Raw genomic sequence first — 25119 nt, 5'->3', positions numbered from 1 at the left:
TTCCCATTTGTGAGCACCAGGTCCAGCGTCGCTCTCTCCCTCGTGGGTTCCGTCACAATTTGAGCAGAGCACTTTGGAAAGCATCCACGATCTCTCTACTTCTTTCCAATTTTGCAGAGGGAATCTTCCAATCTACATCCGGCAGATTGAAATCTCCCATCAACAGAACCTCTTTTTTGTTTCCTAATTTTTGAATATCTGCGATCAGATCTTTATCTAGTTCCTTTAATTGTGTCGGGGGTCTGTAGACAACACCCACGTGGACAGAGATTCTATCATCTCTTTTTAAGGTGATCCATATCGCTTCTTCCTTTCCCCAGGTCCCTGTCATTTCAGTCGCCATGTTATCATTCTTTACATACAGAGCTACTCCTCCACCTTTTCGACCCTCTCTATCCTTCCTAAATAGATTATAGCCTGGTATGTTTGCATCCCATTCATGGGAACCATTGAGCCACGTCTCCGTGATTGCAACAACATCTAAGTCTGCTTGAAGGTCATGAATTTTATTGCTTAGACTACGAGCATTTGTGGCCATCGCTTTCCATCTATATTTCCTGGTATGTGTTTCAACATTAGTGATTTGGGGGTGTCTTTTCACTTTGGGTACCTTTGTATCTTTTTGTTCCAACTTTATTGCTTTTTCGTCTGCCTCAGTTTTATGTTTAGGAGCATCACTAGCATCAGTGACCACTAGCAAGTGCTACTAAGTACCATGAGAGTACCTCTAAGGATTTCTGCTGCTATTTTGGATTACAGCACTGATGAGGGCTGGAGCAGCTGGGTATCACTGTTGCCAGACCATTACCCAACATTGCTTCATCTTCTGTAATCCTAGGAAGGGGCCTCTGGGAGGGTGGGGGAGGAGTTGGGTTTTTCAGGCCCTGGTTGGTGTGGTTCATGGTGTATGCTGCCACTGTGGGGGGGGGGGGGGAGTCTGTTTAGGAGGATGGTCCAGGGGGGGGAGGAGGGAGAAGGGCTTGTTGGGGTGCATCCTAGAGTAGTATTCAACTTTGAGAGTGCAGGGCCCCCACCACCAATTATTTTACTCTGGTACTGGGCCCCTTTGCACTGCTGTCTGACGCACCCGGGCCAGTGGACTAATGCTGTGTGCTTCAAGATGGTTACTCCCGTGGTAAATCAAGCTGCAACTTGACTGGAAGGCCTGTGCATGCCTGTGAAAAGCCATCTAGAAAAAGCCTATCATTGAAAACATCAGAAAATATGACTCCCTTATCTGCTGTCCACATAGGACACACTTAATAGGTAAGTAACTTTATTTTTTGAGCTGTTGTGCCTGAAATGACACTGTTTCATTTACAGATTGGCAATGAGGGCCTAGCTGCTGACCTTACTGATGATCCTGATACTGAAGAAGCCCTGAAAGAATTTGATTTTTTGGTGACAGCAGAAGATGGAGAAGGAGCTGGAGAAGCAAGAAGTTCAGGGGATGGGACTGAGTGGGGTAAGAAGCTTCTAGATATACCCAGGCCAATCTCTTCTTCATTACAAAACTTTTATGAATCCTGAATAAGATATTACATGCACTTGGAAACCAACCAAATGGCAATTGACATACTTATAACATATTAGCAAAAAGTATATTGTTTGTATGCTATGAACTACTTTAGTCTTGTTTTTGAAGGCCAAAGGTGACATTTAAGTAGGGAATACAGATAAATAGAAAGAGCACCTGGTTATGCTTTTCTATGTGATTGTCATGTAAGTTCTATAGGGTAGAACAGTGGTTCCTAAACCTGTTGTGGGGGACCCCTAGTCAGTTGACTGTTCAGGGTATCCTCAAGAAATAATGTATGAGAGAAATTTGAATGAAATGAAGACAGCACATGCAAATCTATCTCATAAAAATTCATTGTGGATATTCTGATAACCTGACTAGTTAGGGGTACTCTAGGAAAGGATGAGGAACCACTGGTGGAGAACATCTTTACAAGTCATTTTCTTTTACAGTGAAATACTACCTGTTTGATCACAGTTGGTTTGACTATTAATATATTAGGTTGTAGTAATTGCCAGATACATGCTGTAGGATACTGTTTTTCCAAGTAAAGGGCAACTGGTATCTATTTGAACTCAGGGATGATTGTGTATGGATAAAAATTCCTTGCCTCTAGAAAAATAAGTTTTATCACATTGTTTACTCATTATGCGGTTAAAAGTATGCACTTACATCTACTGTGCACTTGCTTTTACCCACAGTGAGCAGTTCCTGGACATGGAGTTTGCGCTTATATGCATACTTTTAAAATTCAAGCATATGCAGAAAAATTAACCCTGAAAATTTTTGTGGGCCAAAGACAAATATAATTGTAAGTGCATAGTTTTGGGGGGCTAGTTTTCAAAGTGGAAATCGGTGTATTTTCACTTTGGAAATATGAGAATGTCTGGAAAAAGAAAAGTGTGCAAATTCTAACTTGTGCATGCAGTTATAATATTACCCCTTTAATCCCATGAAGTTTCATTAACCCTTTTAAGGGCTTTTTCATAATTCAAATTCAATAATCTAATATGAAAACAGCCATCGGTCTGTTGAACTTTTTTTCACATCACTTGGCAATTGCTTATTTGTCATGTTTCAAAGAGAGATACAATCTGGTGTGAAACTAAAGACAGCTGTTTTCCACAGAGATTATTTTTTTCATCTCTGCCTGTATTTTTGGGCAAGTTTGACAGATTGAGTTATTTTTGTTTCTGTCTTATAGAGCAGGGGCTCTTAACCCAATCCTCAGGACAAACCTAGCAAGTCAGGCTTTCAGGATATCCCTAGTGAATATGCATGAGGTAAATTTGTATGCACTATTAGTGTTCTATATAAATGTATTTATGCAGATTTCTTGTGGGTATCCTGAAAATTTAACTGTCTAGGTGTATCCCAAAGGCTAGGTTGAGAACCAGTGCTCTAGAGATATTGGATTGCTTAGTGTTCATTTACTGTGTTAGGGGGTTGTTTACTAAAGCTTAGCTTGAGTTATCTGCAGCAGGGCCCTTAGGAATAAAATGGGCCCTGCTGCAGATAACTCGAACTAGGCTTAACTCGAACTAGGCTTTAGTAACAACCCCCATAGTTTGTTAACTGAACCTAGTACACAAGATAGTCAAGCTGTAAACACTTTTCTTTAAGACTAATATCTTGAGACACCATGACCTAATAGTTCTCTGCTTTTCCCTTTTAACTTATAAAAGAAAAAAAAACTGCTATGGAAATATTAAAAAGAAATTTTAGGGACAGGATGTGTTTAGTAGATTTTGTGATAGAGACCTTTTTTTTTAAAGCCCCTCCCTCCCAATCAGATAATATTGTGGTGCATTTAGAAATAAAGAAAACCTTGCCTTAATCACCTTTTCTATTAGTTTGACCCGCAATGGAGCTAGGTGTTGCAGCATCTGGAACACCATCCTGCAAAACAACAGTACAGCACCCCTCCCCATAAACCAGAGATTTGTGCCTCCAGAAATATGATGCCCAGGGCGTTGCTTTCTACTTGTAGCGCTATAGAAATGATAAATAGTAGTAGTTCTAGGTCTGAGTGCAGAATTATCTTTCTCATGTATGAACACTCAGGCTATTTACTCAGTGATCCCAGGGCCTCATATTAAAAAAACAAAACAAAAACTGAGCTCCTAAATTTGTGCCCTATTCTCAGCCAAACCTAGAAGCCTAAATTTTCAACTAAAAATTCATTTTGTGTTAGGAGCATAAAAGTTAAGCTCATACATTTAAGCCTACCATTTGTGTACCTAGATTTGAGCCTAATGCTGAAAATCAGTGTTAAGCTCCTAACTTCTTTTTCCCCACCCTAAAGCTACCCTTGTTGCTACCTATCTTTTATGTTCCTAGATTTAAAGGTTCAATTTTTGATTACCTGCTTAGGTTCAGACCATCAAAGAGTTATACATAGATAAAATAGAAAACATTAAAATGCAGCGATAGTGTGTACGCAGCATTATTTGATTTGAGAGTTTGGTGAAGTTTTGAGTAAAACTTTATGCACTCAGCCATACTAAATTTTCAAAGAGGCTAATTTATAAGCATAACTCAAAGCTAGAACATAAACCCATTGATTAGCAGGTTCTTAATGATTGGATTCAGATGCCAATTAATAACCTTACAGAACAGAGTCTTAATAGGCTATGATACTTTTTAAAAGACCAGCAAGAAAGCTATAGTGGTGCTTGAGATTTTGTGACCCCCCCCCCCCCCCCCCCCCCCAAAGCTTTCTTTGGTTTGAAGTTATCTGTGGCTCTTGTTACATCACATCCAGTTTGGCACAACTGCCATTAATTAACTTCAAATTATCTGTTTTTCCTCCTCAAACAATGTGGTGTTATAAATAGGCTTTTATCGTTGGGCTAGCCTAGTGGTTCATTGGCAGTGCTATTAAGGAAGGGATCCCCAGAAGCTTAGCCGGTGGTGGGAGGCAGGGCTGGTGGTTGGGAGGTGCTGATAGTGCTGGGCAGACTTATACGTCTGTGCCAGAGCCGGTGGTGGGAGGCGGGGCTGGTGGTTGGGAGGCGGGAATAGTGCTGGGCAGACTTATACGGTCTGTGCCCTGAAAAAGACAGGTACAAATCAAGGTAAGGTATACACAAAAAATGGCACATGTGAGTTTATCTTGTTGGGCAGACTGGATGGACCATGCAGGTCTTTTTCTGCCGTCATCTACTATGTTACTATGAAAGATCTAGGTTTACTTTCTGAGTTAAGTCTTCAATTGCCTAGGACTAGAGAAATGGGGGTTGATTCTTCAGGTGAAAAACAAAATCACAGCATCTGGGGGAAAAGAAGTCCTTGTCTTCATTCAGTGCTCACAAAGTAACAAAAGAGAGGGTAAAACAGTACAGACACAAGCAATAAAAGGAAAAGCACAGCTTTGCCTTCAAGACCGAGATAAACGGGAGTCCTTTTATTCTGAAAGAGACCCGACATGGGCCATGTTTTGGCATAGAAACACCTGCTTCAGGGGTCCAAGGTCACAATGTTCTTAAAGATACAAAAAAGAACACAGTAGGAAAACAGGCTCCTAGCGGTAATAGTGCATCTCCTAAGGAGAAATAACCGATGGTGTTCATTACAATAGCATGGATACTTGCGTTTATTTCTCCTTGGGAGATGCACTATTACCGCTAGGAACCTGTTTTCCTACTGTGTTCTTTTTTGTACCTTTAAGAACATTGTGACCTTCGACCCCTGAAGCAGGCATTTCATGTCCCTTGTTGGGTCTCTTTCAGAATAAAAGGACTCCTGTTTACCTCAGTCTTGAAGGCCCAGCTGTGCTTTTTTCTTTTATTGCTTCATTTGGTGTTGACATCTAAATGACTGATTAGGGATCCACATTAACTGAATTCCAGAGGAAACCATGGATTTTAGCCCTTGGTGAAAAATTGTTATTGTAATAATTGGGCCAGGTTTAGAGTAGCAGAATGTGGGCATTATTCTGAATTTGAGTAAATTCTTTTTTTGGTACAAGTAGGCTTCACTTTTTTCTCAAAATCGTTAATTGTTTTTCTCTAAAATCATTTCCTTCAAGACAGTAATTACAGCTTTGTATGCATTTTTAAATATTTTGCTCTGATGTTTTGTGAATGTTTTAATATTTTTTTTTGTATGGTGTTTTTCGTTTCCCCTTTTCTTCAATTTTTACCTTGTCTTTCAGATTTTCTGTATTTTGTCATATCTGTAATTTTCTGTATCTAAAGCACTTTTTTCACTGACTTTCCTCTTCTGCCCTCCTTTTCTCCACATCTCTTGTCATGTTTTGACCTGGCAAAGCAGATGTTTGAGCACGTTGAGACTCGAATGTGCCATACCAAGGTTACAGTTGTGGGCTTGTACAGGTGTGCAGGTTAATGGGAACCTGGGTCATCAAGATGAATATTGCTATTCTCGGAGGACAAGAAGGCCGTATTCTCACATGTGGGTGATATCATCCTCGTCACCTGGTGCGTAACTTAAATAAAGCTAATAATCGCTTAAGAGCACATGCAGCGTCCCTGCCGTGCATGCGCAAGTGCCTTTCCTCCCACAAAGAGAGCACGGGACCAGCAGTCTCTCTTCATCCACAGTGAGGAGAGAATGTGTTGTCCCACCCTCCTCACAGCATCTGGTGCATGAGTCTGTTTTGAAGCTTTTCTGTGCCTTCTCTTCAGAGTTTTTTCCCCCTGATTTTTGTTTTATTGTCTTCAGAAAATTTTCCTCTCCTTTCTTGTATTATCTTTAGTTTGGTTTTCCCCACTTTTTAGTTTTCTTTTATTTTTACTATGCTCGGTAGGCCCTCTTAGGCCTCCACTCCTGTCAGGAGTTTGTCCCTCAGTTTTTTTTGTGCTTTCCCCTTTTTTTCAGTCACCATCAAGCTGTTTGATTTGGCCATGGCTGTTTTCCCTTCCATGTTCTCAAAGGTTCCCAGTGGCTTTAAGTGCTGTAGCTGGTGTAATAGGACCGTCTCTGGCAAAGTTACTCATTCTTGGTGTCTTCAATGTTTGGGGCCTGAACCAACCTCTTGTATTCTTTCCCTTTGTATGAAGAAAATAACCCAGCTAGTCAGAGAGATTCTAAAAAAAAAAAACTTTTTGGGGAGGAAGTGACGTCACCAATGTGATCGGTAGCCTAAATTTAGAGCTCTGCGGGGATGCGACGATATAAGAAGATAAACCCCCGAATTAGTGCGAAATTCATTTCGGTGGACGAGTGGTTAAACTTACCAGACCACATGGCAGCCAGAAAGAAACTTGCAAAATATAAATTTGCAGCTGAATCACGGTAAGCAGGGCGTCTGCAGCGCTGCCCTCGCGTGGAACCAAGATGGCGCCGGAGGACCTCGAATCTGATAATGAACTCGAGGAGCGGAGAGGTGGAACTGGAGAGGAGCGAAATCATAAAGTGGTTTAAGGAGCTGAAAACGGAGATGATCAACACCAGAAACAGTATTCATGCTGCAGTAAAAGAACTCCACGAAGAAGTAAAAGACATGGGAAACCGCATGGGTGAGACTAAGGAACGTATGGAGGAGATGGCGGCAGAGGTTCAGAGCCTGACTAAAAGAGTCAAAGTCGAGCAACAGCAGCACATCGATCTGGAGTACCGGCTGGAGGACCTTGAGAACCGCTCTCGGCGGTATAACTTGCGTTTTAAAGGACTACCTGAGGATGCTCACTATAAAGATGCTGTGAAAATTGTGCAGGAGATCAGTGACTATATACTTAGTCAAGGAAAAGATACTCAGGGAAGTTCGGAACGGACTGAAATAAAAATCGACCGGGTGCACCAGAGTTTAGGACCACAGCGGGGGGGGGGGGGGGGTGAAGTGACGAGATATCTACAAAAGGCAGGTCTACATTACAGATGGACTTTCCCCAGCGGGTTAATGGTTACAGTGGGGAATCAGACGAGGAGAATTCAGCAGCTGGATGCAGCGTGGAAAACTCTGGTGGCCACGGGGTGCACGGATCTACCTGAGGAGGCACGAGCTCTCCCAAGCACTGGTAACAGCAAGACTTCTCCCAATCCGGGCAGATGGCTTAAGCAGAGAAAAATGGGCAATAGCACGAGTCAAGCGAGGGAGGAAAGTGGACTGGAGCAGCAAGGAGACACCTGAATGGACAATTGTAGAAGGGCCATAGCCCGAAGAAAAAGTTTGGAAATTTGATCATTAGTAGTAAGTGACTTTATGTTAGTAATGTTTAACAGATTATAAATATGTGATTATGAGGGAATATGACTGAAATGAATGTGGTTGAAGGTTTGAGTGAAGTGGGGATATATACAGGGTAGTGACCCCATCGGAATGACACTTTCTTAGGGAAACATCTGGCAGTTAGTTGAGGGGAATAGCTGGGGGGAGAGGGAGGCAGGGAGGGAAGAGGGAGGGGGGGGGGGGATCGTAGTGGGATCATGGAATGTGAATGGCTTGAGTACCCCTGAGAAAAGAAGTATTATATGCAGGGAGATCCACAAAATGCAGTGGGACATCATTATGTTTCAGGAAACACATATCAAAAGAAAGATGAAAGGCTCATACAATATAAAACCTTGGGCCAGAATTATATATTGGCAGATCCTAGAGGGGGGAAAAAGGGGGGTTTGGCAATTTATATCAAAGACAAGGTACTTTTTGTCCACGAGCAAACATTTTTAGAGAGTCAAGGTAGATGCATTGCGGTCACAGGCAAGATCAATGACCAGCAAATTACATTAGTTAATATCTATGCACCTAATGAGGGACAGGGAGCGTTCTTTGAAAAATTACGATTAGAGTTGACACAATTTGTGGGAGGGGAGGTTGTCCTCGGGGGGGGGGGGGGACTTTAATTGGGCATTGACGGATCTAGATCACTCTAAAGGAAAGAAGGGTGGGGTTACGGCAAATACGGCCAAATTGCTGGGCCTGGTTAAGGATCTGGACTTGGTAGATGTCTGGAGGTTGCAGCATCCCGGACAGAAGACGTACACCTTCTTTTCACACGCCCAACAAACATATACACGTATAGATGTAATCTGGGGTTCCCGCAATCTATGGGGGGAGGTTCGGGACTCTAATATAGGGAGCATTCATGCATCAGATCATGCCCCTATCTGGATCTCGTGGAAGGGTTTGGGGAGAGAACGGGGCAGCACTTTTTGGAGATTGAATGAATCTTTACTTGACTCAGTAGAGGCATGTGGGGAAGTCCGAAGGGTGATGCAAGAATATCTATCCTACAATGATACAGGAGAGGTTTCGGAGGGGACTCTCTGGGATGCTCTTAAAGCAGTGGTGAGAGGCCATTTGATCAAGAGAGGAAGTTAAAGGAAGCGGGAGGGCCAACTGCACGAATTAGAGGTAAGACAAAGACTAGCGACTCTAGAGGCCCAACATCAGGGAGGGCAGCACCCTGCGGTACTTACAGAATTGAAGGAGTGCAGAGCAGTGTTGCACCAAATTCAAATAAAACAGATGGAATTTTATAGGAAGTTAGTTTAGCAAAAGTTTTTTTGAGTATAGTAACAAGGCAGGCAGGATGCTGGCGCGCTGTCTGCGCCAGCGGCAGGTTGGCAATACTATAACGAAACTTAAGGGGGATGGTGATACACATATATCAGGATAAGGAGCTTAGGGAATGTTTCGCCCAATTCTATTCGGCTTTGTATACTAGGAAAACTAAGACATATGAGGGAGCGATTAAGGATTACCTGAAGGGTTGGGTTTGCGGAAACTAACTGAGAGGCAAAGGGAGACCCTGGATAAGCCCATAACATTAGATGAGATAGTAAGAGTTATTAGAGGACTAAAGGGAGGTAAAGCGCCTGGACTTGATGGGTACACCGCAAAATTTTATAAGTTACTAAGTAAGGAAGTGGGGCCGCTTTTAGCGAGGGTAGGGAATGAGTGTTTTACATCGGGGACTCTGCCGAGGAGTATGTATGAAGCAGGAATCTCTGTTATTCCCAAGCCAGGGCAAGATCCTACACTATGTGGCTCCTATAGGCCTATATCTCTTATAAATGTGGATATTAAGATATTGGCCAAGGTCATGGCAGAGAGGATTAATAAATTTTTGTCCCAGTTAATCCATGAGGACCAATCAGGTTTTGTGCCCCAACGGCAAGTAGCTGATAATATTAGGAGAACTCTTAATATAATATGGGAGGCTCAACATCGAGGTGAAAATTTTGCGCTTTTAACAACAGACGCAGAAAAAGCCTTCGATTGGGTTGAGTGGCATTACTTGTGGGAGGTTTTGGAGATTATTGGGTTTGACTCGGGGGGGGGGGGGGGGGGGGTTTGACCTGGCTTAAGGGGCTATATGCGACACCGGTAGCTCGGATAAAAGTAAATGGGGGGTATTCTGAACAGGTTCAGATACATCGTGGTACGCGTCAGGGCTGCCCCCTATCACCCCGGCTTTTTGCTTTGGCGATTGAACCACTGGCGCAGAGGATTAGGGAGACAGCACGCATCAAGGGGCTTTCGGTGGGCGAAAGAGAGCATAACATAGCTCTATTTGCGGATGATATTCTTTTTTATGTGCGTCAACCTGAAGAGACCCTAGCTTCCATCTGTACGGAGCTCCGAGCATTTGGAGCTATATCTGGCTTTAAAGTTAATTATGACAAGTCAGAGGTTTTGGGCATTACTGGACTCACTTCAGACTTGGAAAACCTGTTGTTAAGCTTTTCTTTTAAACATGCTAGAGAAAGCTTTAGATATTTAGGTATAAGGCTTCCTCGCGAGCTCTCATCTATATATGGGCTCAATTATGCTCCATTATTTAGAGAACTTCGCACAGATTTAAGCAGATTTTTATTTATTTATTGCATTTGTACCCCACATTATCCCACCTTTTTGCAGGCTCAATGTGGCTTACAGAGTAAGGTTATGATAGAGTCAAGACATGATTTAAATACAGTTGATCATAAGTTGAAGTAGAAGAGGATTTAGATGGGTGGATGTTGGGTAGGTTGTGTGAGAAGTGTTTAAGGTGTGTTTGGGTGGATTGGGGATGATTTGTATCATTGAGGGTGACTTTTGTAAGCTTTGTTAAAGATGGAAAAATGGGTTGCTATCTTGGTGGGGCAGAATAGCTGTGATTAAGATGAACTTGCTCCCTCGACTGTTGTTCCTCTTCCAGACATTACCAATAGAAGTTCCATCAGCGGCCTTGAACAAACTGCATTCAGATATCTCACAATTTGCATGGGGGGGGGGGGGGGGGGGGGGGGGGGGGGAGACGGGCAAGGTTATCCAAGCGAATTATGTGGGGAGGAGTGGAGAAAGGGGGGAGGGGATGCACAACATCACATGGTACTACCAAGCAGCACAATTAAAGCAGGTGGCGGAATGGAGTAAGGGAGAAAGGGCACCAGTAGCTACCCTAGAACAACATTTGGAGCCCAGGTGTAACCTTGAAAGGGGATTGTGGGGGTCTAGGAAGATGTATATCTCCCAAAGAGGAACTGCAAATCCTTTCATAGTGCATTTGCAGCATACATGGGATGTGCTGAAAAGTAAATTTAAGAAGGGAGTTAAAACCTCAACATTGGCTCATATCATCCATGAAGCTGAGTTCCCAGCTGGGCAGGCGGGGGGGTACATTTCGTGAGTGGTATAGAAAAGGCCTGCGGAGATTCCGGGATTTACTGTCAGATGGGACACAGAGCATTTGGGGCACTACGGAGGAAGTTTGACCTGCGGGAGTCTGATTATTATGCATACCTGCAGGTCAAGCACTATATGAGCAGACAAGGGGTAGCTACAAGCAGACCCGAGGGAACAGGAACCCTTGGAAAATGTATGGGTCACTCTGGAATGGGGGAGGAGAGGTATTTCTAGACTTTATAGGTATATCAGGGGAAGCACTTTGATTAAATTACCTTATATGAAAGCATAGGAGAGTGATTTGAATAGTGAATTGAGTGTGAAGGAATGGGAACGGGTGTGCATGGAGGTGAAAAAGGCATCTGTATGTGTGCTAATTAAAGAAAACGCCTACAAAGTTCTAAGCAGATGGTATTACACACCGGATAGGCTAAAACAAATGTACCCCACTGTTTCAGACCGGTGTTGGCGGTGTGAAGAAGAATTAGGTAGTTTTTTGCATGTGTGGTGGACATGTACTCCTGTATGCTCTTTCTGGGAAGAAATAGCTATGTGCTTGACAGCTATCTTGGATACCCAATTCCCTGCAGAGCCGAAGTGGTGTTTGTTGGGGTGGGGAAATTAAAAGGGGCAAGAAGTGGCAGAAGCAGATAAAAAGACTATGTTTGGCAGCTGCAAAGCTGGAGATAGCCGCCCACTGGAAACAGAGAGTGGGTCCTACAATTTTAGAGTGGAAAACAAGACTCCGGAACATAGTGGGACTAGAGCAACTGACCGACAGAAGGATGGGCAGATATGAGCCTGCTGCGACGGAGTGGACGCATTTAGAACATTTATGAACCACTGATATTAATGCTCAGGGTATTCAGCCATGAAAGAGGAGGGGGGGAGGTAAGGGAGAAAATCACTTTTGTTTTGAAACTGGTTGAATTGAAGTTCTTTGTTTGTACAACTGCGCAGCTGGTTAGCTGAGTGTATGTATGATATCATTGATGGAGTGTTCAATAAAAATTATTTTTCAAATCAAAAAAAAAAAAAAAAACTTTTTGGAGCCCAGTCCAAAACCTTGGCATTTTGACATTGACATCTGGAGTTGCATCAGCATCGGTGTGTATGGCTGATGGGCCTATCTTGGACACTGGGAGTGGACGTTCATCTGGTGGGTCTCCACCTGCCTCAGTGCCGACCACTGTGCAGGGCCCCTGGGATGGTCAGCATCAGACATAACCCCGAGGCAACATGAGGATTCAACATTCTCATCAGCAAAGGCCAAGAAGCATCAGTATCAATCCCCCTCATGCATGGTGCCAGGGGAAACTGAGGGATTTGGTCCCTGAGAAGTGTCAGCACCTGGAGGATTGCTCTTCTTCCATACAAAAGTTGCTGATGAGCGATTCTCCACGCAGCCAGGACCAAGCACCCCCTCAACCCCTGCAGTTCAGCAATCTGTCGCTGACCCAACACCACGGCCTTTCCTGATGGCCTGTCTGAGCGCATCCAGGCTATGAGCCATGAGCACTTAGCAGGGATTTTACAGCAGTTTGCATCAGCCTATGGGGTGCTTACACCAGCTGTGTCTTTTGCTGCTACTCTGAAAGGTCCTCAACCTGCGGTGAGGTCTCCATCACCAGTGTTATCTGCCACCCGTGTTGGCACCCCCTTGATTTCAGTGGAGGAAGCTTCGCCGGAGTCTAGGATGGAACCGACGCCTCGGCCCCTGTCAGGGACATGGTTCCTCTGTATCGAGTCGGGCTCAGTCTCGGCCCTGCTATGAAGAGTTCTTTGCTGACACCAGTGAGCGCTCATGGGAGTCTGATGAGGATCTACGATACTTCTGAAAGGAGGAGTCATATGGAGGGGCATTTTCGAAAGGGACGTCAAAGTTGTGATTTGGACGTCCTTGCAAAACAGCGCAATCCAGAGGCGGGGAAACCCGTATTTTTGAAACAAGATGGACGTCCATCTTTCGTTTCAAAAATACCATCAGGGACGTCCAAATCCTTAAATTTGGACGTCCCTAGATTTGGTTGTCCCTAGACATGGACGTTTCTGACTTTCGGCGATTTTCGAAACCAAAGACGTCCATGTCAAAAACAGCCAAATGCAAGTCTTACGGGTGAAGGGGGGCACATAGATGTGGGTACAGTGGGTTTTGGAGGGCTAGCTGTTTCAACTGGTAGGGGCGTATGGGCCTGGGTCCGCCTGTCTGAAGTCCACTGCAGTACCCACTAAAACTGCTCCAGGGACCTTCATGCGCTGTCATGGACCTGAGTATGACATCTGAGGCTGGCATGTCATATTTTTAAAGATGTTTTTTGAGTGTTGGAGGGAGCTAGTGACCACTGGAGGAGTAATAGGAGGTTAACCCCAATTCTCTCTGGTGGTCATCTGGTCATTTTGGGCACCTTTTTATGCCTTAGTCGTAAGAAAAACAGGTCTGGATGAAAACATCCAAGTGTTCGTCAGGGACGTCCTTGTTTTTTTTCGATTATGGGTCAAGGACGTCCAAGTGTTAGGCACGCCCAAGTCCCGCCTTCGCTACACATCCGACACGCCCCCTTGAATTTTGGCCATCCTTGCAACGGAGTGCAGTTGGAGACGTCTAAATCGGATTTCGATTATACCGATTTGGACATCCCTTGGAGAAGGACGTCCATCTTCCGATTTATGTCGAAAGATGGACGTCCTTCTCTTTTGAAAATGAGCCCAAAGTCCTCCACCTGAGTGCCTTTGCTACCCAGTTTTGTCAGGGAAATGGCAGCTGCTATTCCCATTCGTTTGGAGACTGAGGGCAAGCCTAGGGCTGAGATTCTCTTCTGGACTACGAATCTTCTCCTAGAGAGGCTGTGACGGTCCTTCACCAGATCCTGAACCATTTTCAGGTGAAGAACTAGGAGTACCCTCTGTCAGTCCCTGTCCTGCTAAAAAATGTAGACACCATGTATCAGATCCAGAGTTACTCAGGGTTTGACAAGCCTCAGTTGCCTCATAATTCCTTGGTGTGAATCCATGCTCAAGAGAGCAATGAGTTCTAAGAGACTATGCTTCGGTGCCTCCCAGGCAGAGAAGCTAGAACCTTGAATTATTTTGGGCAAAAGATATTTCAGGTCTTTATGCTCATCTCCCGCATACACTCTTACCAGGTCTACTTGCGTAACCTGGTTCGTAGTATGTCTGATTTGGCAGGCTCTCTCCCACTGGATCAGGCTGAATCTCTTTGCCAGCTGGTCAACCAGCAAAAGGCGTGTCATAAGTTCTTGGCTGGGGCGCATATGATACCTTTGATGTCATGTTCCGCATCTCTGCCCAAAGTATAGCGATGTGCAGACTCTCATGGCTGTGTGTCTCTGACTTGGACCTTGCGGTCCAGTGGAGACTGGCAGACTCTACGTGCCAGGGGAATAACATTTTTGAAGAAAAAATGGAGGAGTTCGCTGACCTCATCAAGAGAAACACTGACATCATTGCCACTCTCTCCCACATGCAGCTTCTGCACCCTCCTCCTCATCTAGGAAGTTTTTTGTCAAGTCGAAGAGGGGTTCCTACTACTCACAGAGGTGTACGTACGCTCCTCACCAGCTCCCCAGTTGAAACAGAAGTTGAGCTTTTGACTGGCTCTTGCAGAGCATAGCCACAGTAAAAGCAACCATTCCAGATGATCTGCATGTTGATGGGACACTGAATTTTTTACAGGAAAGTTGGCCCCTTGTAACCTTCGACCGGTGGGTTCTTCAAATAGTCCGTCTCAGCTATGCCCTGCATTGGTGTCCAAGACCACCAGAGTGCCCACAGAGAGTATCTCACTTCAGCTCAAGCAGGTACTCACAGAGGAATTTTCCACCCTTCTAAAGGCCCATGCATAGAAGCCCTTTCCATAAGGGGAAGAAGGGAAGGGACTCTATTCCAGGTACTTCCTTGTGCTGAAGAAAATGAGGGGGGATGTGTCGCATCTTAGATCTAAGGGCCCTGAACAAATTCCGGGTTTAAAGATAAGTTCTGGATGTTTTCCCTGTGCACCTTTCTCCCCATGATTCAGGAACACGATTATCTGTGCGCTCTGTACTTAAAGGATGCTGATACCCGAAGATGGCGCTTGCGAGCTGACGTACATCGTGAGTGCTCCTGAACTCCAAGTTTGAGCTGGCTGTTTGGTGCGTCCCCAGGAGATGGGGAAAAGAAAGGGAAAATCGGTACCCCAGCCCCCTCGGGTCCGATTGGAAATTTCCCCCCCACACGCCAACCTACCTTGGAACAATATGGAGTCCTGATGTCGGGCATTCCAGCGAATACTTCAGGGGAAATCAGGCAAACAGCCGCAAGCAGCAGCACGGAGGGAGCTACCTTGAGTCCTCCCCCGCAAGGCATGACCCCGCCACAACCCGGAAGCAACGGTTTGTTGGTTAGTGAACACTTGGAGGCGTCCGGTGTGGGCTCACCCGTCCAGGTGCTCGGAGGAGGCCCCCTCACCGTACTTTCTGCTGGAGAGATATCGGATGGAGCGACGAGGAATACCTCAACGCCTATTCAGCCCAGAGGAAGAGTTTCCGGGGGAATTTGTGGCTCGGTAAGACCTGCCTTAGTCACATTAGACACTCTTTGGGATGCCATACAGGGGGTGAACTCATCTTTGGTAAAAATGTCTGAATCCCTTCGAGGAGAGACATTAGAACTTAAAAATAATTTGCAACAGGTGTCTAATAAAGTGGAAGAACAAAAGAGTGAATTTAAAAGATTAGAATGTGAGATGAAAACAGCTAAGGAAGTAATGTCAGCACTGATAAAGGAAAAAAACGTGACTGTAAAGAAAATGGAATCATTTGAAAATCAACTTAGAAAAAATAATCTGAGATTTCTCAATTTTCCTGTTTCAACTTTTATTTCCCCGATGGAACTCTTAAAGAAATATTTTCATGATATCCTGGGATTTACAAAAGACAATTTTCCACCGGTTGCAAAAGTATATTATATAAAAAGAAATATGAGAACAAATGTTCAAATGCTTAGAGAAGATTTAAATGTTACCGAAATTCTAGAGACATCAGTGGAATCTGAAAGATCAACTCTGCTTGTTTCTTTTGTTTTTGAATTAGACAAAATCAATGTTTTGAAATTATATTTTCAACATATGAAAGATGTTTTCATGGGTGCTATGATAAATATATTTCCAGATTTGTCCAAAGAAACCCAAATGAGAAGGAAGGAGCTCTTAGTGTTTAAACCAAGAGTGGTAGCCCTAGGGGCAACCTTCTTTGTTAAATTTCCTGGTAAATGTTTGATAAGTTATGAAAATAATAATTTCCTATTCACCGACCCCAAGAAACTTCAAGAATTTGTAATAAGTAAAGAAAGGATGAGAAACCCCCCGGTAGAAGCTAACCAGAATAATGCTGCTGTCTGATTGTATTGTTGGTATGCTCTCTGCTCTAATAATAGAATGTAATTGCTGAATTTTATTTTACTTTCATCTTGGATCCATATGTTGTGGTCAAAAAGTGTTTTGTAGAATTTCCTGGCGATTTGCTATATTATTTTTTCTTTATATGTTAAAATTCAGATATTTCTGATAACTAATTCATGTTTGAATGTTATAAGAAAACTAATAAAGAAATTAAATATAAAAGGATGCTTATACCCACATTCCAATACTTCCAAGTTACAGGAAGTATCTTCAATTTCAGCTAGAGACATATCATTTCCACTACCGTGTGTTGCCTTTTATCAGCTCCCAGGGTTTTCACCAAGTGTCTTGCAGTAGTCGCAATGTCGCTACGCAGACTGGAAGTCCATGTGTTCCCCTATCTGGATGATTGGCTGTTGAAGAGCATGTCAAGGAACGGTGCTCAGTAGTCGATGTGAAGAACTATTCAGATGAGAGCTACTAGGGTTAGTTTTAAACTACCCCAAGTCCCATCTCCACCACATTCATCAATTGGAGTTCTTTGTAGCCCTGCTAGACACACAACAGGCACAGGCTTTTCCCCCTGTGCCGAGAGTGAACATTCTGATCACCCTTGCCACTCACGTCTGGCAGGTCACGGCTTGGAGGATGTTGAGGCTGTTAGGCCACATGGCCTCCACTGTCCATGTCACGCACATGGCACGTCTTCATATTTGAACTGCCTAGTGGTGTCGGGCCTTGTGTAACCTAGAGCATGTCATTGGAATGAATTAGTTCAATCTTCTCTTTGGTGGACAATTTGATCCGATTGGACTGTAGGACTCATTCCAAATTCCTTACCCCAGAAGGTGCTGATGATGGATGCATCCCACCTGGGATGGGGAGCTCATGTGGATGGGCTTCACATCCAGGGTGCTTGGTCAGCTCAGGAATCTTTAGATCTTCAGATCAACCTCCTGGAGCTACGGGCAATCTAAAAGCTTTCAGGGATCAGTTGTCCAACCAAATTGTACTCATTCAAACCAACAGTCAGATTGTAGTATACTTCACCAGTAAGAAGGGGGTACCACATTTCTCCCACTGTGTTAGGAGACTGTCCAGATATGACACTGGGCAGTCCACCATGGGCGCTTCTCATAACTACTTACCTGGCGGGTAAATCCAACAGTCTGGTCGACAGAACAAGCAGGGTCATGCAACCGTGCATCGGCTCATGAGTGTGGGGCATATCCTCGGTGGACCTCTTTACCACTCAGTTCAATCACAGAGTCCCTTAGTTCTGTTCCAGGCTTCAGGCCCATGACAGACTAGTGTCGGATGTCTTCATTGGGAGACCGGTCTTCTGTATGCATATCCTCCCATCCCTCATGTGGGGAAAACTTTGCTGAAACTCAAGCAAGATCGAGGAACCATGATCCTGATCGCTCCATACTGGCCCAGGCAAATCTGGTTCCCTCTTTTTCTGGAGTTGTCCTCTGAAAAACCTCGGAGGTTGGAGTGTTTTCCTTTCCTCATCATGCAGAACGAAGGATCTCTTCATCCCAACCTCCAGTCTCTGGCCCTCACAGCTTAGAATTTGCTTCCTTTTATCTTCCTGAGGGTGCCTCCAGGGTCTTACTGGCTTCCAGGAAAGATTCCACTAATAGGTGTTACTCTTTCAAATTTAGGAGGTTTGCTGTCTGGTGTGAGAGTAAGGCCCTGGACCCCTTTCTTGCCCAACACAGACCCTGCTTGAATACCGTCTACACCTTTCTGAGTCTGGACTCAAGACCAACTCTGTAAAGTTTCACCTTAGTGCAATTAGTGCTTACCATCACTGTTTAGAAGGTAGGCCCATCTCTTGTCAGCCTCTAGTTGTTTCATGAGAAGTTTGCTTTTGACAAAGCCCCGTTCAAGCCTCTGCCGGTGTCATGGGACCTCAATGTCATCCTCACCCAGCTGATGAAAGCTCCTTTCTAGCTGTTGGATTCCTGTCATCTGACCTGGAAGATCTTATTTTTGGTGGCTGTTACTTCCAGCTCACAGGATCGGAAAGCTTCAGGCCATAGTAGTGGATCCACCTTACACTAAATTTCATCATGAGTAGTTTTCCGCATGCACCCCAAATTCCTGCCTAAGGTTATATCGGCGTTCCATATGAACCACTCGATTGTTCTTTCAACATTCTTTCCCAAACTTCATGCCCATCCTTGCAAAAGCGCACTGCACACCTTGGGCTGCAATCAAACATTGACCTTTTGCTTGGGGCAGACTAGGCCCAAAGACAGTCCACCCAGCTTGTTGTTTCTTGTGATCCCAACAGGATGGGATTGCCATCAAGAAACGCACAGTCTCCAGTTGGCTGGCAGATTGCATTTCTTTCACTTATGCCCAGTCTAGGTTGACTCTTGAGGATCATGTCAAGGCCCATAATATTAGAGCCATGGCAGCATCAGTAGCCCACTTGCAGTCAGCCTCCATAGAAGAAATTTGAAAGGCTGAAATGTGGTCTTCAGTCCACACCTTCACATTTCACTACTGCCTTGAGCAGGATATTTGGCACAATAGTCAGTTTGGACAGAAAGTTTTGCAGAATTTGTTTGGTGTCTAGAATCCAAATCCCACTCCATCCCACAGGCCTGGTTTGTTCTGTTCCAGGCTGCACTCACACAGTTTTATATATAATTTTAGGTTATTTATATATAATTTTAGGTTAATAATTATTTTGCCCTGGCCATTGTGAGGCCCAATTGACCATTGGTGGTTGCTTTCAGTGAGCCTCTTAGCTAGGGATTCCCAAATGTGTGAATATGGCCTGCTTGTCTTTGGAAAAAGCAAGCATACTTACCTGTAGCAGGTATTCTCTGAGGACAGCAGGCCATTTATTCTCACATACCCTCCCACCTCCTCTTGGAGTTGATTCCATGCTATGTTATTGCACTGCTAGTCCCGTGCTCTCACAGCGGGTGGGAAATCACCTTTACATGCGTGGTGGGGGACGCTGCATGAGCTGTTAAAGCAATATTAATTTTATTTAAGCTCCGCACTGGACAAAGTGAATGACGTCACCCACGTGTGAGAATGAATGGCCTGCTGTCCTCTGAGAATACCTGCTATAGTTAAGTATCTTCGCTTTAATGAAATAAGATTCTGAAAATGCTAGGACACGTTTTTCATCTCCCCCCCCCCCCCCCCCCCCCCCCAAAAATCACAGTGACATCTGGTAAAAACCCACTATCAGCCTTGCTTTAGCCTATGCTTCTTAATTTTTATCAGTAAGGGTGCTGAGCGTGGTGAGCAGAGTATTTGAGGATGTGATGCATGGTTAGTCGTTTCAGCTGACTCACACTCACATTTTGCACTTTTTCCATGGATTAATGTGGCATGAAAATCTACTTAGCTGCTTGAATCATTTCTAACTAACACCTTTTTATTGTAACAATAAAGTAATCCTGCTTCTGCTGTGTAATTACTGACATCCAGTTTATTCTGTGTAAATATATATTGAATGATGAAAAACCTAAACAAAATGAACTACTTGCATCTTATTAGTATTTTGATGAAATGCCATTAAGATGTGGCTTTCCTCTTGTTTCCTTGCAAGAAAGCTGCAAAATGAAGCTCTCTAGTTGTAGCATTATAAAGAGATAAATTGAGACAGTAGTTTACCTCAGAGACTGCTGTTTGATGATCCTATAAACTATTTAATTGATGAACTAACAAATACTAGTGCTGGAACCACAACTGTTTGATTCTGGGCTTTTTCATTTTGCATGCTCAGTCCAATTCTGATGAGTTAACTTAAGAAGCAAATTTCCTTAGACTTGGTCACACTCTCTTCTTTCTTCTTGAGGCAGTTGTGTTGCTGGTGTATTACTTCTCTTATGAATATACAGAAGTGACAAACCAGCTATATAGTAGTAGTACTATATAAGATCAAGAAGAACCATAGGAAAGGTATGACTGGAGCAACCAAGATCTTCACTGGAACACAATAGTTAATAAAAATGAAAAAGTACCAGGCTTCTGAGATTTTCTGCTTTCCTTTTAATACACTACTAAAATTTGAAAGGAATATCCAGATATTGGGTTATATTTAGTTTTATATTTAAAAGAAAAAAACAACTAAAACCAGATAGCCCACTTGAGACTCACTGGATATTTTTCAGACCTTCATTTGAATTTTACAGTCCTCTCCTGATTTTAAAATCTTCTCCAAATTTCAAGTTCAATTGCTTGTAATATCCTTAGTTTCCTTTTCGCTGGTGGTCTAAATTTGTTGCTAGAATGTTTGTGCATTGTCTTGCATTTAGTTGTTGTGTCTCTTCATAATATATACCTGCTTCTTAATGCGCTTGACAAGTTGCACCTGTTTGGAGAAATGTAAACAGCTTAGTGGTTCACTGCATAAAATGGATATACATTTTTGTTAACATCTGAGTGAAAAAGTTGAACTGCGCCTTTAAAAAAAAACAAAAAAAAACTAACCTTGCATTTTTTAATGACCATGTTTAAGTTTATATTAATAAATTACTAATAGCTTGTATTGCCAACTGCTGATTTTTCTTCTTTTAATAATATGCTGCATGTAGACAAGGATGACCTGTCCCCAACTGCTGAGGTTTGGGATGTAGACCAGGGGCTAATAAATAAACTGAAGGAGCAATACAAGAAGGAACGAAAAGGGAAGAAAGGGGTGAAGAGTAAGTTCAGATTCTACGTCTTATAATGCAACATTTCTTGTCCACATAGTGAACAGTTTTCATCCATACTGTTTACTCCTTTTAATGTTGACCATCATTTTCCTTTATAAAAGTGTTGTCAACCTTGACATTTTTTTTCTTGTTCCATTTTTTTCTTGTTATTTCTTGTGGCCACACATGGAAAATTGTTTTTCTGATTGTTTTTGTAGCTTTTATACAGGAAGCTGTTTGAGTTTTAACTTAAAGCTTAACCAAATTGTTATAATTCACCTTTTTCATTCTGCCTTTTATCTCATGCCCTGAGGAGATATTGTTCATTTTATTTCTGAAAATTCTTTCTGCTTGTCATACCACTCACTATAAATCTGAATACCTGCATAGCATTCTTATGTGAATATTATACAGGTATTTTGCTGATGTAAAGTGTGAATATCGTATGGAAAATGAGCTGGATTTGGAAGATGTTTAGGAAAAGGGGGCATGGGCAGTATGAAAGATGTTCTTTTTCTTCATAAATTTAAACATACAAATGATATATATTGGAACCAAAAGAGATCTAGGAATAAGAGCAAACAGTTGACAGCAAATAGAGAAAATCAGTATTCTTAAAAATCAAGCTTGTACCATAACTTATTTTTAAAAATGCAGATATTTATTTCCCTCTGTGTTCAACTTTATAGTGTCCTGTTATTCTGGAAGCTGCTGTTAATCTGTTTGATTTTAAAGTTCCCCTAACAGATTTATAGAGCTTAATTTATGTAGTTCGCACAGGCAACTTAAAACTGTCAGAATTTTGATAGTGATTTGTATGCAATGATTGAGAAGAGAGCAAGAGTCCATAAGGACCAGGAGAAATTTGAAAGTCTAAATTTAAGTGATGAGAAAAAATCCTGTAGAATTGTTTGCACATGCTTTTGCCTAAGTTTATTTTCTGTAGATTGGTTTTCTGTTCAGAAGCCATAGGAAATCAAAACCTTGGGCTAATAAGAGCATATGCTAATTTCACTGTAATTCTCTATTTCCTTAGGAAGAAGTGGGTACAAAGCAGTCACATTTGTACCTCATGTATACTGAATCTGACTAGTCCATAAAAACATAAAACTACCATACTTGGTCAAACCAAAGGTCCATCAGCTTCAGCATCCTCTTTTATCAGTGGCCAGTCTAGGTCACAAGTCCCTAGCAGGATCCAAAAAAAGTAACCAGATTCCATTCTGCTTACTCCTAGGAACTTGCAGATAAGGGGGTAAGGGTAATGGGATTTGATATACTCCCCTTTCTGTGGTACAATCAAAGCAGTTTATATTTATTATATGCCGGCACTTTTTCTGTCCCAAGTGGGCTCATAATCTAATCATAATGTCAGATATGATATTCACCCAACATACACTGGTCACAGTGAAGTAGTTGGTGACACTGTTCCAAACATGACTGCTCGCAGTCATTAGAGGGACTTATAGGAAAAATTGTTTAAAAATATTCAGTTGTAGTTTCAAAATATTTGTATTGATGAAAGATGAGATTAGATTATTTGGTTTTCAGTTCTTCAACACCATACAGTACGTAGACTTAGATTTTTTATATATGTATGTTTTGTGGACTTTTACATTCCTAAACACATAGAGGGCAATTCTGTACAGGGTGCCAAAGTTAGGTGCCAGAATGTAGTGCGCTGAACGCAAAATCTATAACAGCATCCAGGCACGCTGATTCAATTATAGAATACTAGCGTAAGTGTGCATTGATGTGCCAACATTTAGGCAAGCCCACTTTCACCATGTCAGTGGGAATCAAATGTGCATGCCTAAATGCACCACTTCAGCGCTTAAATGACAGTTTTCTGTAACCTAAGTACTCAGTTTACATACCCATTCATCGTTTGTGTGCCTTACCCTGTGAACATTCTTTGCAATTATGCACTGCTCCACTTGCACATTCACACAGAATACTGCTGTGTGCGCACATAGACCTTGTGTGTGAATGTGGCATTCATGTGCTTAAGTGCTTGTACTCTATAATCTTAAGTGTAACGATGTATTATAAATGTAAATATTGCTACATCTCTTCGGAAATAATTTTTTGAGGTCATTTATACTTAGAAAACCCCAGGGTCTAAGGAAAAAAAATAAAGGGGAATGTTTACTTCTAAGGCCCAAATATTTTGCACTTGCTACACATTTTAGTAACAAGCTGCGGAACGTTCAAAGGCTGTGCAGTGTATGTTGGGGGTTTAGTCAACACTTGCCTAAAATTTACTGTACAGGAAAGATAGAGCAGGGGCCTGCGATAAATGCTTAAGCAAATAGCAAGGGTACATCTGCCCCAGTGGTAGGCTTGATCTAGAAAGTAGTGGGTTATAGCTTTAGAGAGGGAAGGACTCTGTTTTTTTTTTTTTTTTTTGTGAGCTGTGGTCATGCAAACTGCTGCTAGTACAGCAGCCCTTAACACCACTTGTGCTATCAGCAGCAGTGACAACATGTTGTAACGTATTATACACTAACCCCCAGATTCTATAAATTTGGGTGCCCAATTTATGCCTAGTGTGCAAATTTGCACATGCAAATTTTAGAATAAGGGCAGTTGCATGCGCAACTTAATAATTGGCTGTTAACTCTAATTAACAGACAATTGGCTTAAATAGCCAGAACCGGTGGTGGGAGGCGGGGCTGGTGGTTGGGAGGTGGGGATAGTGCTGGGCAGACTTATACGGTCTGTGCCCTGAAAAGGACAGGTACAAATCAAGGTAAGGTATACACAAAAAGTAGCACATGTGAGTTTATCTTGTTGGGCAGACTGGATGGACCGTGCAGGTCTTTTTCTGCCATCATCTACTATGTTACTATGTTAATTGGTGTTAATTAGCACCAGTTAGTATTTTCACACACAAATGCCCTTAATCACCATTCTAGAAGTTGTGCAGGCTTGGGCATGGATGTGAGAGGGGCATGGGTGGGTCAGGGGCATTCCTAGGAGTTAGGCGCACAGGCTTTAGTATACTAGGAGTTATGTGCATAACTGTCAACAGGTATGAGCACTTACACCAACCTTTGACATAGCATAAGTGCTCCTGACTAAAGTTGGACACAAAACTGTGAACTTGTGGAACTGCCATTATAGAATTTGCACTTAGCACACATCATCCCAGTGAATAGAATTTGGTGTATATTCTTGGAATCTACCCCTGTCCTGTCACTGTTTGCCAAACCCTATGACCTTCTGTGACTCCCCAATTGTGTCCCTACCCACACTAAGCAGCTACTATGGGATTTTTACCATGTTGGCTGATTTTGGTGTGCAGTAGCCAGCATGCTAATTCCTGCACTAACTGCTTAGCACAGTTTAGTAAACAGACCCCAAAATACTTTATCCTTGGCTTATAGACAGGGCTTATATTCTTTAGAAGTTTTTGAATTGTAAATTTAGGCATTTTGTTTCCATAGTAACATAGTAAATGATGGCAGATAAAGGTCTCCACTAACCATCCAGTGTGCCCAACGAGGCAGCCAGAGCCACACCTGCCACTCCATGCAGATTACATTCCCTCGTGATTAAACACTGGCATTGCATTCATATGATATGAATGGGATATAACTACACATACTTGATCATGAACTGTCTTTAGTAAGCCTTTCCTCAGCTGAGAGGTGCCCAGCTCTACCACCGGCTGCCTTTCAGGTGCTGTGGAGGACTTGCAGCTCATCTGCATATCCTTACAGCCTTCTCCGGGGTGACACCCAGGTCTACTCCGATCCACTCAGGGCCTCCGCTCTAGGTGCCGCGCGCCTAACGGCACGCGGGGCATTTTTTTCTTTACATCTAATCTTCCCAGTTGCTAAAGTACCTCAGTCATTTATGGCCCCTATTCACATTCTCTTCCTAGCCCTGTCCCTTCCTAATCTTTTTCCCTCACCCCCTACCTCTCTCCGCTACAAGAACTCACTGCCCA

At 43.0% G+C, this 25119-nt stretch overlaps 1 protein-coding gene across 3 annotated transcripts in view; it reads left to right on the top strand.

The window, feature by feature from the left end:
* STRN3 (striatin 3) overlaps positions 1–25119 on the top strand; it is a 309869-nt gene that overhangs the window by 152909 nt on the left and 131841 nt on the right. For 2 of the 3 annotated variants that reach the window (XM_030215282.1, XM_030215281.1), the window contains exon 7: positions 1324–1465. In XM_030215282.1, coding sequence (XP_030071142.1) covers positions 1324–1465 — 142 coding nt within the window. Of the gene's footprint in view, positions 1–1323; positions 1466–21062; positions 21174–25119 lie in introns of all 3 variants that reach the window. The other variant, XM_030215280.1, reaches the window with a different exon arrangement.

This window comes from Microcaecilia unicolor, chromosome 9 (assembly GCF_901765095.1).
Source record: "Microcaecilia unicolor chromosome 9, aMicUni1.1, whole genome shotgun sequence".
Lineage (NCBI taxonomy): Eukaryota > Metazoa > Chordata > Amphibia > Gymnophiona > Siphonopidae > Microcaecilia > Microcaecilia unicolor.
This window is presented reverse-complemented; position numbering and strand designations above follow the sequence as displayed.